The sequence below is a fragment of the Ursus americanus genome, chromosome 8, assembly GCF_024610735.1.
Source record: "Ursus americanus isolate L20-20 chromosome 8, mUrsAme1.1.p, whole genome shotgun sequence".
Taxonomy (NCBI): domain Eukaryota; kingdom Metazoa; phylum Chordata; class Mammalia; order Carnivora; family Ursidae; genus Ursus; species Ursus americanus.
The window spans coordinates 50058608-50071894 of record NC_142134.1 but is presented as its reverse complement, the minus strand read 5'-3'; the positions used below and the strand labels follow the sequence as shown (position 1 = coordinate 50071894).

Here is a 13287-nt window from a genome sequence, read left to right as displayed (position 1 = left end):
ACTCAGAATATATTCACGGGTCTTCCTCCTGTTTAGAACCCCCACACTACAGGTGGTCCCTATGCTTCTGAGGATCCGAAGCCGCCCTGAACATTTCCCCACAGGCACTTGTGGGCGTGTGTGAGCGGGGCTGGAGAGAGGGCCCCAGCGCGGCTACACCGCTTTCCCTCCAAGGGCTTTTAGCTGTTGCAAAATTAGTTACCCACAAACTTGACATTCCTGATCTATCTTTTAAAATCCTTAGGAAATGACCCCTGTGGGCTGACAGGGTCAGAGCCGCACGATCCAAGGTGAGTTTTCTGGTTTGTACCCTCGAATGAGTGCAGTCAATCCTCATTATTTGCAGATTCCACGTTTTCCAATTTGCCAACTTGCTGCCGTGTATTTGTGACTGTCAGGCCCACGCGTGTGGGGCTCTGGCAGGCACCTGCGGACTTCTGCGGGTCACCGAAAATCCCAGCGGCCCGATGCACACACTCCGCTGAGGTGGAACAAGGGAACGCCGCGCCTGCTTGTTTCAGCCCTCGCGCTGTAGCAGGTGTTCTTTCCATGGGCCACGTTTTCATAGTTTTGTTTTGGTGATTTCGCTGTTTCAAGGGGACCCTGAACGCAGAACGGAAGGGCTGTCTAGTGCTCCTAGACGCAGGAAGGCCGTGACGAGCCTCAGCGAGACAACAGGTCTTAGATAAGCTTCCTTCAGCAGGAGTTACAGCGCTGCTGGCTGCGAGGTCAGTGTCAATCCAACAACACTATATATTAAATAAGGTCTCTCTAAACAAAACCATACATAAATGTGCATTGACCGGTTGATAAAAATGTGACCTGAGATCCTCAGAAGCCCAGCTCTGTATTTCCCCTGGGGGGACACTTTGGGATTCAGTGTCGAACGTGACTTTATAGAAGGTAACTACAATGAATTGTGAGAATCGACTGTATTTTGAGGGTGAAAAGGGGTAATAAACTAGATCTAGAATCAAGAGGCTTGGATTATAATTCTAGCTCTGCCACAGACTTTGCCTGTCCTGTTTTCAACCTCTTTGCCTATAAACTGGGAATATTAATACTTGTTCAGAGTTATGAAGATAAATTGAGAAATTATAAACGTGCTTTTTAAAAAGTAGAAAGTCCTTTAAGAATGTCAGTAGTATATTTCTGTATATTTGGCACTTGGAATGTCTCAAGGTATTTTTAACAGGTCATAATTATCTTACTTTGGAAGGTATTTTCTAAAATTACCATATATCATGATTCTAAGACCCACATTTTTTCATATTTGCTTGTACAAAGGGAATTCTAAGGGGCAATTATGTTTCGTAGTGTCTTCTTCTTCTTTCTTAGTGGAATATAGAATCGGTGTGTCTTGCATTCAACGAGGTCTTAAATTAGATGGCATATGGTATTTTATATCCAACCTCCCTTATGAGTTCTCTCGCCTCGTGCTGACCCTAAGCTTTCTAAACAAGTGTGCCAGCTCTAACCTGACACCCTCTCCAGTGAGATGTCTCCCAACATTTCCCTTCTTTTAATAATGTCTCAACTTTTCATATTCCTGATCAAAATATTTCCTTCTGTGGCCTGCTTATTTTATTTATTTTAAAGATTTTATTTGACAGACTGAGAGAAAAAGAGAGAGCATGAGTGCACAAGCAAGGGGAGATGCAGAGGGAGAGGGAGAAGCAGGCTCCCCACTGAGCAGGGAGCCCGATGTGGGGCTTGATCCCAGGACCCTGAAATCATGACCTGAGCTGAAGGCAGATCACACTGAGGTGATCACCCATAATCTGGTTTGTTGTTTAGCCAAAGAGGGAGTTTGGGCAGTGTGGGCAAAGGGACAGTGATGCCTTCTTTTGCTTCAGGTTTTCATTGTAAGTGACACGATCAACTGGATGGCCAACGCTACAGCGTCCCTATGTAATGAGTACATGTGTTAAGTCATCACAAATAAACTTTTTTTTTTTTTTTTTTAGAGAGTGAGTGTGTGTGCACACGGGGAAGGGGAGGAGGAACGGGGGAGAGAGAGAACCTCAAGCAGACTCCACGTCCAGCATAGAGCCTGACATGGGACTCAATCTCACAACCCTGGGATCATGACCTGAGCCGAAATGAAGAGTTACACACTTAACTGACAGAGCCGCCCAGGCACCCCTTAAATAAGCTAATCTTTCTTGAATTTTACACTAATTTTTTTCTGTTCATAACTGACAAACTGATTTTTTCTTTTTTTTTCTTTTTATAAAGATTTTATTTATTTGAGGGAGAGAGAGAAGAAGAGTGCATGCACGAGGGGCAGAGAGAGAGGGGGAAGCAGACTCCCTGCTGAGCAGGGAGCCAGACATGGGGCTCGACCCTGGGACCTTGAGATCATGACCTGAGTCGAAGGCAGACACTTAACCAACTGAGCCACCCAGGCGCCTGGACAAATTGATTTTTGTTTATATAGCTGGGTTTCAGGATGGATTATTTACAGTAATCATGGTTCTCCATGCAAAATGGCTTCTGACTCAAGTTCATGGAGGTGGCTGTCAACAGGGCTGGACTGTTAACCCTAACAATGGTGATCACAGCCTAATTTCAACAAGTATCATTCAATATTGGACCATCTAGAAGGTTCAAGAAATTGCAGCATTTTTGTCTTTCTGGGAAACAGAGACGGTGATTAGCGGCAGGTCAGAGATGAGTTATTCGTGACACAGACATTTCACCTGGTACAGATTCGGAAATGGGAGGAGGACTAAATCCCAAATTTATTTGGTATTTGCCAAGGACAAGCATTTAGGACTGGGACTTAGACAATACTACTCTGGACATTTGTGTTACCTGTCCTTGCACTCTGAAACTCTTAGCCACAGTTCTGAATGGCTGATATAAGTATCTAAAATTCGCTCATCTCCAGGACACTATTTTCTCCCCCAGGGAAAGAGGAGGATGGGGAGCAAGATGGAAAATATTCCTTTGGGGATGAAACTCCAAGTTAATCAACCATAATTTATGGAACTGTGAAAGCTGTAAAATCCCACAGCGTGTTAGCTGCAGCCCTCTCTCAGACTTAGGAGAACCCAGTAGAGCTCTGGTTCCGCTGCACTGAGTTCTGTCTTCTGCACTGGCTGCCTGCCTGGCTTGGGAAGACACCACGACCTTTAACCCCACAGCTCAACTGCAAAGGGAGAGAAAGGATTTACTTCACCTCTTGCTTCTTCCCCACAACACAACTTCACTAAATCTAATTCCAAAATAGTGGGAACCAAACCTCAGGTCTATTTGGCGAATGCTTTTAAATGAAAGGACGGAAGGAAAATAAATTTCTGATTTGGCAATTCTTAACACTTGCTTTTGTTTTTGTTTCGTATGTGAGCTAATAAACAAGTGGGTAGTATTCTTCAATATTTCCTTCTTTTTAAAAAAGTCAGCTGCCAAATTGGGTGTTTCGAAAGACACGGAGTTAGGAAAAGAATGAACTTTTTATTTCTGTATCTGTCTTAAAAAATTTGAATGTGTTATATATTTATTTTGAACATATTAGTATAGTAGGACATGCATGTAATTAACCAATAATTGTGTACATTGGATACATGCTCAAAAATTTGTATCAATGGGTTGCATTTAAAAGGGTTTGAAGATACTGTTCTAGCTATTGATTTTACTATCTTTTATAAGTCACAGACATGCAGGAGTGAATTCAAAGATATAAGCAAAATCGGTACCTTTTTAAATAGTAAAAAAATGGCTTTGCAACCCAGAGAAGATCTTGCCATAAAAATGACTTTACTACTCCACAAATCTAGTGTCTCTAAGAGGCAGGAAATGCCTGCTTTGCCAGGGGGCACAAATAGTTTGGGATCAGCTTAATTACTGGTCTGTCTTTGATCTATTCCTTTCAGTTTACAGTTGCTTATTAACTTTAAGGGGGAGCCTGCATGCTAAAGAGAGACTATGCCCGTTGAAACTTAAGAATGGCAAGAAATTAACGGAACAGAAGAGACCACTTGTTCAGTACTACTCACATCCCCCCTCTGAAAGCATCATTCCACCTTACTCTCTTACTAATAAAACACATATAGCGAAGTCTTTAAAAATACAAAAGCCACTTTTAAAAAAGAGGGCCGCTTTTTGACAAAAACTCAGGCTCATGGCGCTGGGCCTACTGCAATCTTCACCGAAGTCTGGAATCACTTTTATATGGATAGACATATACAGGACGGTGATCTTTAGGTCTATACCCGACTTAAACATAGACAGGACAAGGCCAGTAGTTCATCCTGAAATTTCCGTTTGACACTGGAAGGAGAAGGCCACCCTGTGGGCATGCCTATTTTCCCCAACCTTTCTCCCTTGTTGGCCCAAACGGAAGAATAGATACATCCACACACATGCATTCGTACACACACACAGAGCTGAGACAACGGAAAGGAAGGATCTGCAGGTGGCTTGCAAGGAAAACGGCACGGTACCTGGGATGCTCTCTAATTTCCGCCGGAGCTCTTCATTTTCTTGTTGCAGCGAAATAACCTCCTGCTCCAGCTCTTGGCATCTTGGACAGTAGCCTTCCTCTTCCTCCTCCTCCTCCTCCTCCGGCAGTGTAGAAGAGGATGGGTGCCCGTGGGATTCGGAGGTCGCCGGGGAGGTCCAGCCACCTAGTGTATGCACGGGGGAGGCTGACAGAGGATCCACGTCGGCCAGGTGGCCGTACTCACTGACCGATGAGGTGTTTGGAGTCGGGAAGCTCCCCGAGAGCAGGTAATTTTGTAGGGAGTCAGTGAAAACCCTCAGAAAGGCAGAAGTCTGTTGTTTCCTTTGCATATATTGCATGTCTACGTCTACGTTATCTGAGGTCTGACTGTGGACCCCTTTCCCAATGGGACACTGCTCTTGTCTTTCAGTATAACTCGAGCCTTCCTGCTTTACGCAAGAAATCATGGATTGGGAATGGTTGGAGTCCAGAAGCTTTCCTCCACAATTTAAGAGACTAAGAACTCGACTGCATTGCTGGGCAAAGGCATCCAAGATCATTCGACTCTCTGAAACACATGAAAAGACACATCAGAGACGGATAGCCAAAGACAAGGGATAAGTGAGGTCCTCAATGTTGAGCTTAACATTCAAAAATGTTAAAAATATGTATTTCTACTCTCCATCCCAAACTGAGGTGACAGGGTAGGATGCATTAGCTTCCTGTCATTCTGTGACCAGAGGGGTGCCTGCAGACTTGCCCCCACCCCCTCACTCTGGGAAATGGCTGGACTGTGACTTTGGGCACCGTATAGAAATTTCCCTCGCTGTGACATTAACTGGCCTGCACAGGTCTGAACTCACACCTTTGGCTTCATTAATATCCTTTACTCTAATGAATCGAGCCAGCCACTGCAGACTCAATTCCTCATTGATAGGAGGGCTTACAGCAATCATTACTTCTATTTCTGGAGTGCCCTCATGCCCTTGCTATTAATCAGCTGATACAATCCCTGCCGAGAGTACGTTGCTCCCAGATGCAAACTGGAGAAGAAAGATAAGTCCTTTTGAAGAGCTCACTAGACATCTAAGGTAAAACAAAGAGTGGCCTATAAGGCACATGATGATGAGCCCGAAAGCAAAACTGTGTTATCCGACATCTGTGTTCACTATGCTTTCTTTTCATTATCTGTGAACTTGGATTTCTTGTCAAGGCCAATGTTTAGGCCAATCTATGTAAGTATCATGTGAAAAGCAGTAGTGCCTCTTCTTAGAGCCTCTTCCATTAGATTGCCAAGTCTCTTAAAATGGCATGTGTCAAGAGCGGTGGTTAGTTCACAGAAACGGATTCGAAAGCATATTAATTGTCAATCAATGAAAAGTAAAAACCAACGGAAAGCAATCAGTTTAGAAAAACAAAAACCCCTCAAATTGTGAAAACATATTTTCATGTTGTCAGTCTAAGGGTCTTGAAAATTCACCCTAAATGCAAATGTCACAAGGTACATTCTCTTCTTTCCTGACCACCACCCAGAACAGACTATTTATAAATACAGGCTTACAAAGAGGTGGTGGATGCCTCTCCCTTCCTCTCTCCCTACCCAGAATAACGGCCACAAACAAAATACTGTGGATTTTAGATGCCAGTAACTATTTGTGATAGAAATGTAGCTACCTGCTGTCTTTGAACATGTTGATCAGCTCTATTTTTTAGGGGGGGGGGGATAAACTTTAAAAATAAAAAATGGTGAGATGCCTGAGGGCTTCTATGGGGACAAGATATTTACGGAATATAACAGGCAGGGCCTCTTGTAAATAAATAGATCTTAGAGCATTTCATATTTCCTTGGCTGGAGTGGCAAGAGCACTCTGGGCAGGCTGCGAGCACACAGGACTATTTTCTTCCTGGCATAATGCTTTCCCGCTCTTAGGAACAATACTACCCTTAGACACAGGCAGGAGGGCCCCTGCCCTAACCATCCTCCTCCATCCCACCCACTCCCCATGGTGAGGTACCCAAGATCCAGGAATTCCTTACTCAAACTGCTTCGAGGGCCTGTGTTGGACTCTTCCCTGAGCCATTCTCCCAAAGACAGACCATGGTGCCAGAGCCTGGAAGTTTGGACTGGGGCATCCATTCCTGTGTATGTGAGGTTCCTCCTAGTGGAAGATGAAGCTGGGGGTGGGGAGAGAAGGCCATGGGCTGGCTGAAAACTCCAAAGTCAAATCTGGTCATTAAGAAGGTGTATTTATCAGGGTAGGTGAATGGAACATATTTTATTTAACAGATTGTTAATTATTTAGATATATGGTATGTAGGCCTGCATTTGTACTCTTGTCCTAAATCCCACAAGTATTAGGCACAGGCCTGTTTTTTACACAATGATTTTTGATTCCTGAAGAAAGAACCAGATGTCGGGTATAGTTTCAGGCTAAAATTGACTGATGGGCTGGGTACCGCGCTGAAGCAGCAGCCAGGGTAAAGTCCACTTGCTATCTGGGAGAGAAAGGGATGTGGATATGGGAAGTAACTTTTTATACCAAAACACTGGAATTGATGCCTCTGCCCCCTGCCAGGTGGAAGGGAAGAATGGGGCCCATGATTTAAAACAAAACGTAATGGGGAAAGACCTCAGATATTTGGGTATTATTTCTTTACATTGACCCAAACCAAATAAACAAAGTAAACAGTTGAACCATATAAGTGGGAAGACTTAAGATGTTGCATTGTCACTTTCACTTCTGGGTTTTGTTCTTTTATTAGTAAAATCAAAGGATGATATTGATTGAGAATTTTCAATTCTAGCACACTAGCAGTTTTCATTCATTTTAATCCTATAATCCCATTCTAGACCTGAAGTTGTATTTACTGTTTGCATTTTAATCAGCACAGTCCCAATTGATTTACATCCTGTACACCTTTAACATAACCTTGATGAAAGGAACAAAATATGAAAAGAAAGGCTAAAACAGAAGTGCCTACAAAGAGTTGCTCGAATATATTTGTTCAATGTCCTAAAGCACACTCAGGAGCTTTCATCATATTGATAAATCACATTAGGGTATAGATTTTAAGGAAAAAAACCTGACTTAGGGACAAGCATGATTTGTTTTCTTAATTGAAGGATAAACTTGTAACATGATGAGAAAAAAATCATTATGTAATACACTACATTATGAAGATAATGTATTAAAGTACTCTCAGAATATCAGAGAATAGCTACAACCATAAAACAGTTCTTGCCTTCAGTTTTTAAAAATGCTTCATTCTGAATATGTTCTAAGAACTGACAGATGCAAAAATAGCAACCATAAACCTTAAAGTTGAATTTCCCCTCTTTTTGGTACCTTAAAACATTTAAATAGTGTTTTAACATCAATACATGGAAGACTATGATGAAAAATATTACTATTACACTTGGCAGAAAACAGCACATCTTTCTACTTACTACATATTGCAGCCAGCAATACTTTAGCTTTCCAGACAGAATATAATTAGAAATGCAAGTACTGTGCAATGCTCATTATCGCTAAGAAATGGAGAAAAGTTCTGTTTTCATATGAACACAATTGAATGGTCACTGACCCATGATTCTTAATTGAGCAAAGTGTGAACATGTATTTTGAATTTTTTTAAAACTGTTTTTTCCCCCTAGTTACAGAATGCTCTCCTCAAGCAATAGGAGGAAGTACAAAGTCAACAGTTTACCAAGGGGCTTTAAAACTACCTACTTCGTTCCTAACTTCTCTAAAATTAAACACCGCAAAATGTTAATAAATCACAATCATGAAGCATTGTAAAGTGACCACTTGTAATTTATTTTGCCCTACTGTGCAATCTGTTGGGATAATATCGTGTTGCAAATTGTGCCTAGTCTGATTCCAAAATCTGAACCCGTGATTGTTTTTTTAATTAAAAAATTCATTTCTAGAAATTCTTCTAAATTTAAGTGGTTTAATCCATCCCAAATCTGATAAGTGAATAAGAAGAGGGATGGGAACTCAGCAATCAAACACAGGCGCTTTACTTTAATGTCCTTCTTTGTAAGTAAAGCCTTGAATGGAATTTGCCCATCACAGCATATACCCAAGAGTATTCTGTTACTATGAAGGAGATCACAGTCACCGAGATTAGTGGTAACCTTTTGATTTTAGCCCAGTGAAGGGTGAAATATATTAATATTAAAAATGCAGAAGCAGAAAAAAATTTTTTGTGATCTACTATCATGTATCCATACGTTGTATCTACCAGAAGGATTTCCAGCCAGTTCAAAATAGATCATTTCCTTAAAACATTAATACAACTTCTTCTTAAGAGAGGACTTCACGGCATAGAAAATAGAAGTTAGAAAATGAAAGCATCTTTGGGAGCGTCACCCTTGTCTTAAATCAATGAACTATGTCTTTTAAAAAAAATGCCATCCAATTTTTTTTCATAATGGCAAACATCAACACAGCAAAACAGGATGCAATTTTTCTAAATAAATAAATCAATGATGTGTCAAAAATTAACAGATGAGTTAATATACTCGGTGCTATCAAAACCAGATGGTGCTTCCTAATATTCATCCTGCTCAGTCAATCCCTGAATATTTTCTGGACCATCGGTATATAAAATAGGACGCTGCTATTTGTGATGGCAAACAAAAGCAATCATGCCTGCCAAGCACATACTATAACAGGCAGCATTTCAGCTCTGCTAGACAGAAAGTAATTAGAATGCTTTTAATGTCCAAAAGAATGATGCTGATAGGCTGCCACAGATGTGTAGATTTATGAATATTTATATGGTGGTTTATAGCTGACACTTTTATCAGTTGAAGAAGATAAAATATCTGCCTGACTCAAAAGCTTGACAGTCAGGTTAATAAAATCTCATTAAAGAGAATGACCTATGCAATTATATAGGATTTATTGTAATTCATTTTTGATTGTACTCTGCTTAAAGATGCAATTTCCCATTTCCTGATGCCAAATTTAGGCTGCATATCAAGATCTACGTGGGTTTTAACTCTAAGCCTCCCACAGAGGAAAAATACGCTTTTAAAACCATGGTATATTACCCCTTTTAAGGAAAATTATACTCTTCATGAGATTTTATAAGAATGCTGAAAAATCTATTTTTAATCACATATTTCTCCTCTCCATGGTTTATGGCTCTTAATGGCAAATAAGATTCACTTCAACCTTTTCATCTTTTCATTGCATTTACTCTGGACACTCAGTTATATCTCTTCTATCCTTGACTCGATTCATCACATGGCTGTCTTGACTACTTTCCGTTTACTAGCAAGCTGGAGAGGCTGCAATAACACTTTTGTGAGGGTGCAACAAGCAACTTACCACCTCCCCAGCTCCCTCCCCAATATGCTTAAATGGTGTCTGTCTGTGCACACATGCTCATTGGTTCAAAGTGGAACCACTGTTCCTCAAAGAGCCAATCAGCACTTCAGGTGACTGTCCCTCTGATGGCCACTCACATCTCTGTGCCTGTTAAGAGATGGCTTTGTCCATCAATGATTAATATTATGACCACAATTCATGAGGTCTAGTACTATGGCCTTTTTTTTTCTTCTTTTATTTTTTGCTGCCAGACCATTTTCCTCACTGCATGGAAGAAACTTATCATCCAATTCCCGTCTTTCCAACAAGCACATGGCATCCTGTCCTTGGTGCTATCAAGCTTACCTCTCTATGACCTTAAAGGAAAAAAAGGGAGCAACAGCACCTTGAGAATAAAAGGAAATAAAAAATATAGGGAGTTTGAGAGGGCATCAAACAAAGCCCCCTTTCACTCTTTCAGATGCAATGATGTTGTGATTTCCACCTGGGGACAGAGACAAAATTAAGAAGAAACACTGAAAGAGAACATTTAGAACAAGGTGAAAAGGAAAAACCACACAAACTCCTTGTGAACGAAAGACAGCAAGGACACTGACAGAGTAGGAGGGTGCATGGAAAGGACAGCAAGTGGCTGGTGTAGAAAAAAGAAACAATGCAGGAAAAGCAAGGTTAAAACTATGGATGATAATGGAAATGAGGGGGCAGATTTATAGTGTACAAAAGGAAGTAAAAGGTTGAAAGACAGCAAAGACTGAAAGGAGGAAGCAAGATGAGATGAAAGACTGAACAGGCAGATAAAAAGGGGGGGAAACCCCCAGTGAACATGGTGGAACTAAGGTTCTGCAAAGGGGTCGGCAAAACAGAAAATGGGAAAAGAACCCAAACCGGGAAGAAACAACATATAAAACAAAGATAAAGCAGAACAAGAGAATAAACATGGGCATGAATTAGAAGAAAATAAGACTCCACATCCAGAGAGAAAGAACACAAACCTTACTAAGAAAGGGAGAACACAGAAGAAAAATAATGGACAAAATGGAAGTGAGTGAGTAACCTAACAATGAATATAAAAACACAACAGAATATCGGCTTAAAAGCAACTGGAAAAACAAAACAAAAAAAAGGCCACCCCACAAACAATAAGAATACCTACATACGAACCCCACTCAAAGCCCTCAAACATCTCCAAATCAGTGAGAGATATGACAAAACAAGTCTTCACTATTACCTGTAATTAGATTTTCTTTCTCAAAACCAATCCTTCCTGCGTCAAAATATTGACAAACAACATAACATTAACACAGGCATCTATAACTCATTTACAGACAATGCTCATATTTTCATTAGGACAAAAGCCTTGGATCCACTGATGCACATTTGGGGGGGGCTCTAAAATGCCATAAAAGGCTTGAGCAGGAACTTTTAGTTCTCAGAAGCGAGATAAACGCGGCTCCGCGCCCTGAGGGAGCGCAGAGTGCCCTTGGGCGCAGGCCTCGGGCTGTGGCCTTTCCACCACCCCACCTCCCCGGAGCCTAACCCGAAGGAAAGCTGGCTTTTCCCAGGGGGCCTCCTGCAGGCTCCCGGCGGCGAGGAGCCTCGTTCCCTGGGGTGGGTGCTTCCCACCAAGCATTTCTTCAGGTCTGGGGCCCAGAGGCTCGGGAGGCTCGCTACCCCGCAGTGCAGCCCCATCCCTCCCGGCCGGGGGCGCGGGCGGCGGGCCCCGAGCGCCCGGGGGAGGGGTGTCCCTGGGTTGGGGGGAGGGGAAGGACGTCCCTCTCCCTAAAGTGCGCCGCAGGGGCAAGCGCCAGGTCCACCCGCCTGGCTGGTGCAGAGGAATCCGCTGTCTTACACCCACGGGTTGGGACTCTGGGGTGGATGGGGAAAAAGGGGCAGAGAGAGCAGAGACAGCGCGCGCACGAGAAACACAAGCGCACAGAAAAAGAAAAGAGAGCCCAAGAGCCAGCCGAGTGGACCGCGACAGAGTAAGAATGCATCAAAGAGGTGGGGGAAAAAGAGGATCGGAAAGTAAGGAAGAAGAGAAAGAAGGAAAAACAAGCGAAGAAAGAGAGAGAAAGGAAGAAGTGGAAGGAAAAAGTGCAGCAGCCGAGGGTAAAGGGAGGGCGTCCCCGAGCGCCGCCAGAGCCGCGCTAGCCTCTCCCTGAGCGGCAGCGGCCGCCACCCTGGGGTGTCCGGCGCGCGACCTCGGCGCCGAGGCTGCCTCCCAGACCCCTCGGCCGAAAGATGCCGGCCGCCGACCGCCGCCGCCCCACTTCCTGGGCGCCACGCCGGATCCGAGCGCGGAGCCACCTGTTAGGAGGCGCGCGCGCCGTCGGAAGCTCCGCACGCGGCGGCGGCGGGGAATCCTCTAGAAGTTGCTGCCCGTGCGTGGAGGCCTCAGGGTTGCGCTCCGACGCCCCGACTCTCTCTCAGCCGGGACTGCACTCGCCCCTCTCCCCTCGCGCCCCTCCCGCCAGGCCCGGCGCGAAAGGGTGTCCGCCATGCCCAGCTTCTGGTTCCCGAGCCCCCACCCCTCCCCGCGGCCGGGCGGGAAGGAAAGTTGCGCCCAGGAGTTGGTACCTGCACTGAGCTCCAGGCTGGCGCCGTCGCTGCCCGCGCTGCTGCTGCCCGCGGTGGCCGCCGGGCCCGGGCCATACCTGACGACGGCGGCGAAGGACGAGGATGAGGAGGCGGCGGGGGACGCCGCCGGCGGCGCCGGAGTCCTCAGGTGGCCCTGGGACGCGGCGGGCGTGCAGGATGGAGACGACGACGAGGCGGAGGCGGCGGCGGCGGCCCGGCCGGGCCCGGGGGGGTAGGAGCTCTGCGCCTGGAACTGCTGCTGCTGCGGCGGCGGCGGCGGCTCGCTGCTGCTGATGGAGACCGCGGCGTGCGGCGCGAAGGGCGGCGGGGGCGGCGGCGGCGGCCGGACGTGCGGCAGCTCCACCAGGGTGGGTCTGTCGTAGCGCTTGGCCAGCGCCGGTCTCTTGCCGGGGAACGTCTTGAGGACGCTGTAGGGGCTGCGCTGCTTGTAGATTTTGGGGACGCTGGGCCCCTCCTCCGCCGGCTGCATCTCCTCCTCCATCCTGCGCCTCGGGGCCGGTCTCCGGTCGCACGCCCCCTCCCCGCCGGGCGCCGGGCTCCGAGGGTGCCTCCGCCTCCCGCCCGCCGGCTCTGCCCGAGTGCGCGCGTGTGGGAGGGTGTGTGCCTGTGCCTGGGCCGCCGCCGCCACTGCCGCCTGTCGCTGAGGCTGGCATCGCTGAGCCCCCGCGCGGGGGGCTGCCGCCCGAACGCTGATTGACAGGCCGCCTCGCCAATGCCTGGAGGGAGAAAGGAGGTAAAGAGCAAGTGTTTAGGGTAATATCGCTAATGATAATGGGGGCGGGGGCGGGGCCTGGCGCCACCGCCGCCCGTGGGGTCCGCGCGCCGGGTGTGCGCCTCCGACGGGGGGAGGGAAGGGAAAAGCCGGATCCCGAGGGCGCGCGGGTAAACAGGGCGAGGTCC

The 13287-nt window shown here is 45.8% G+C and overlaps 1 protein-coding gene across 1 annotated transcript in view; it reads right to left on the bottom strand.

The window, feature by feature from the left end:
* Window positions 1-12868, bottom strand: part of BEND4 (BEN domain containing 4) — a 35282-nt gene extending 22414 nt beyond the window's left edge. Inside the window, exons 1-2 of the mRNA XM_045815980.2 lie at window positions 12367-12868; window positions 4449-5015 (exon numbers count right to left, since the gene is read on the bottom strand). Coding sequence (XP_045671936.1) covers window positions 4449-5015; window positions 12367-12868 — 1069 coding nt within the window. The remainder of the gene's footprint in view (window positions 1-4448; window positions 5016-12366) is intronic.
* Window positions 12869-13287: the final 419 nt, after the last annotated feature.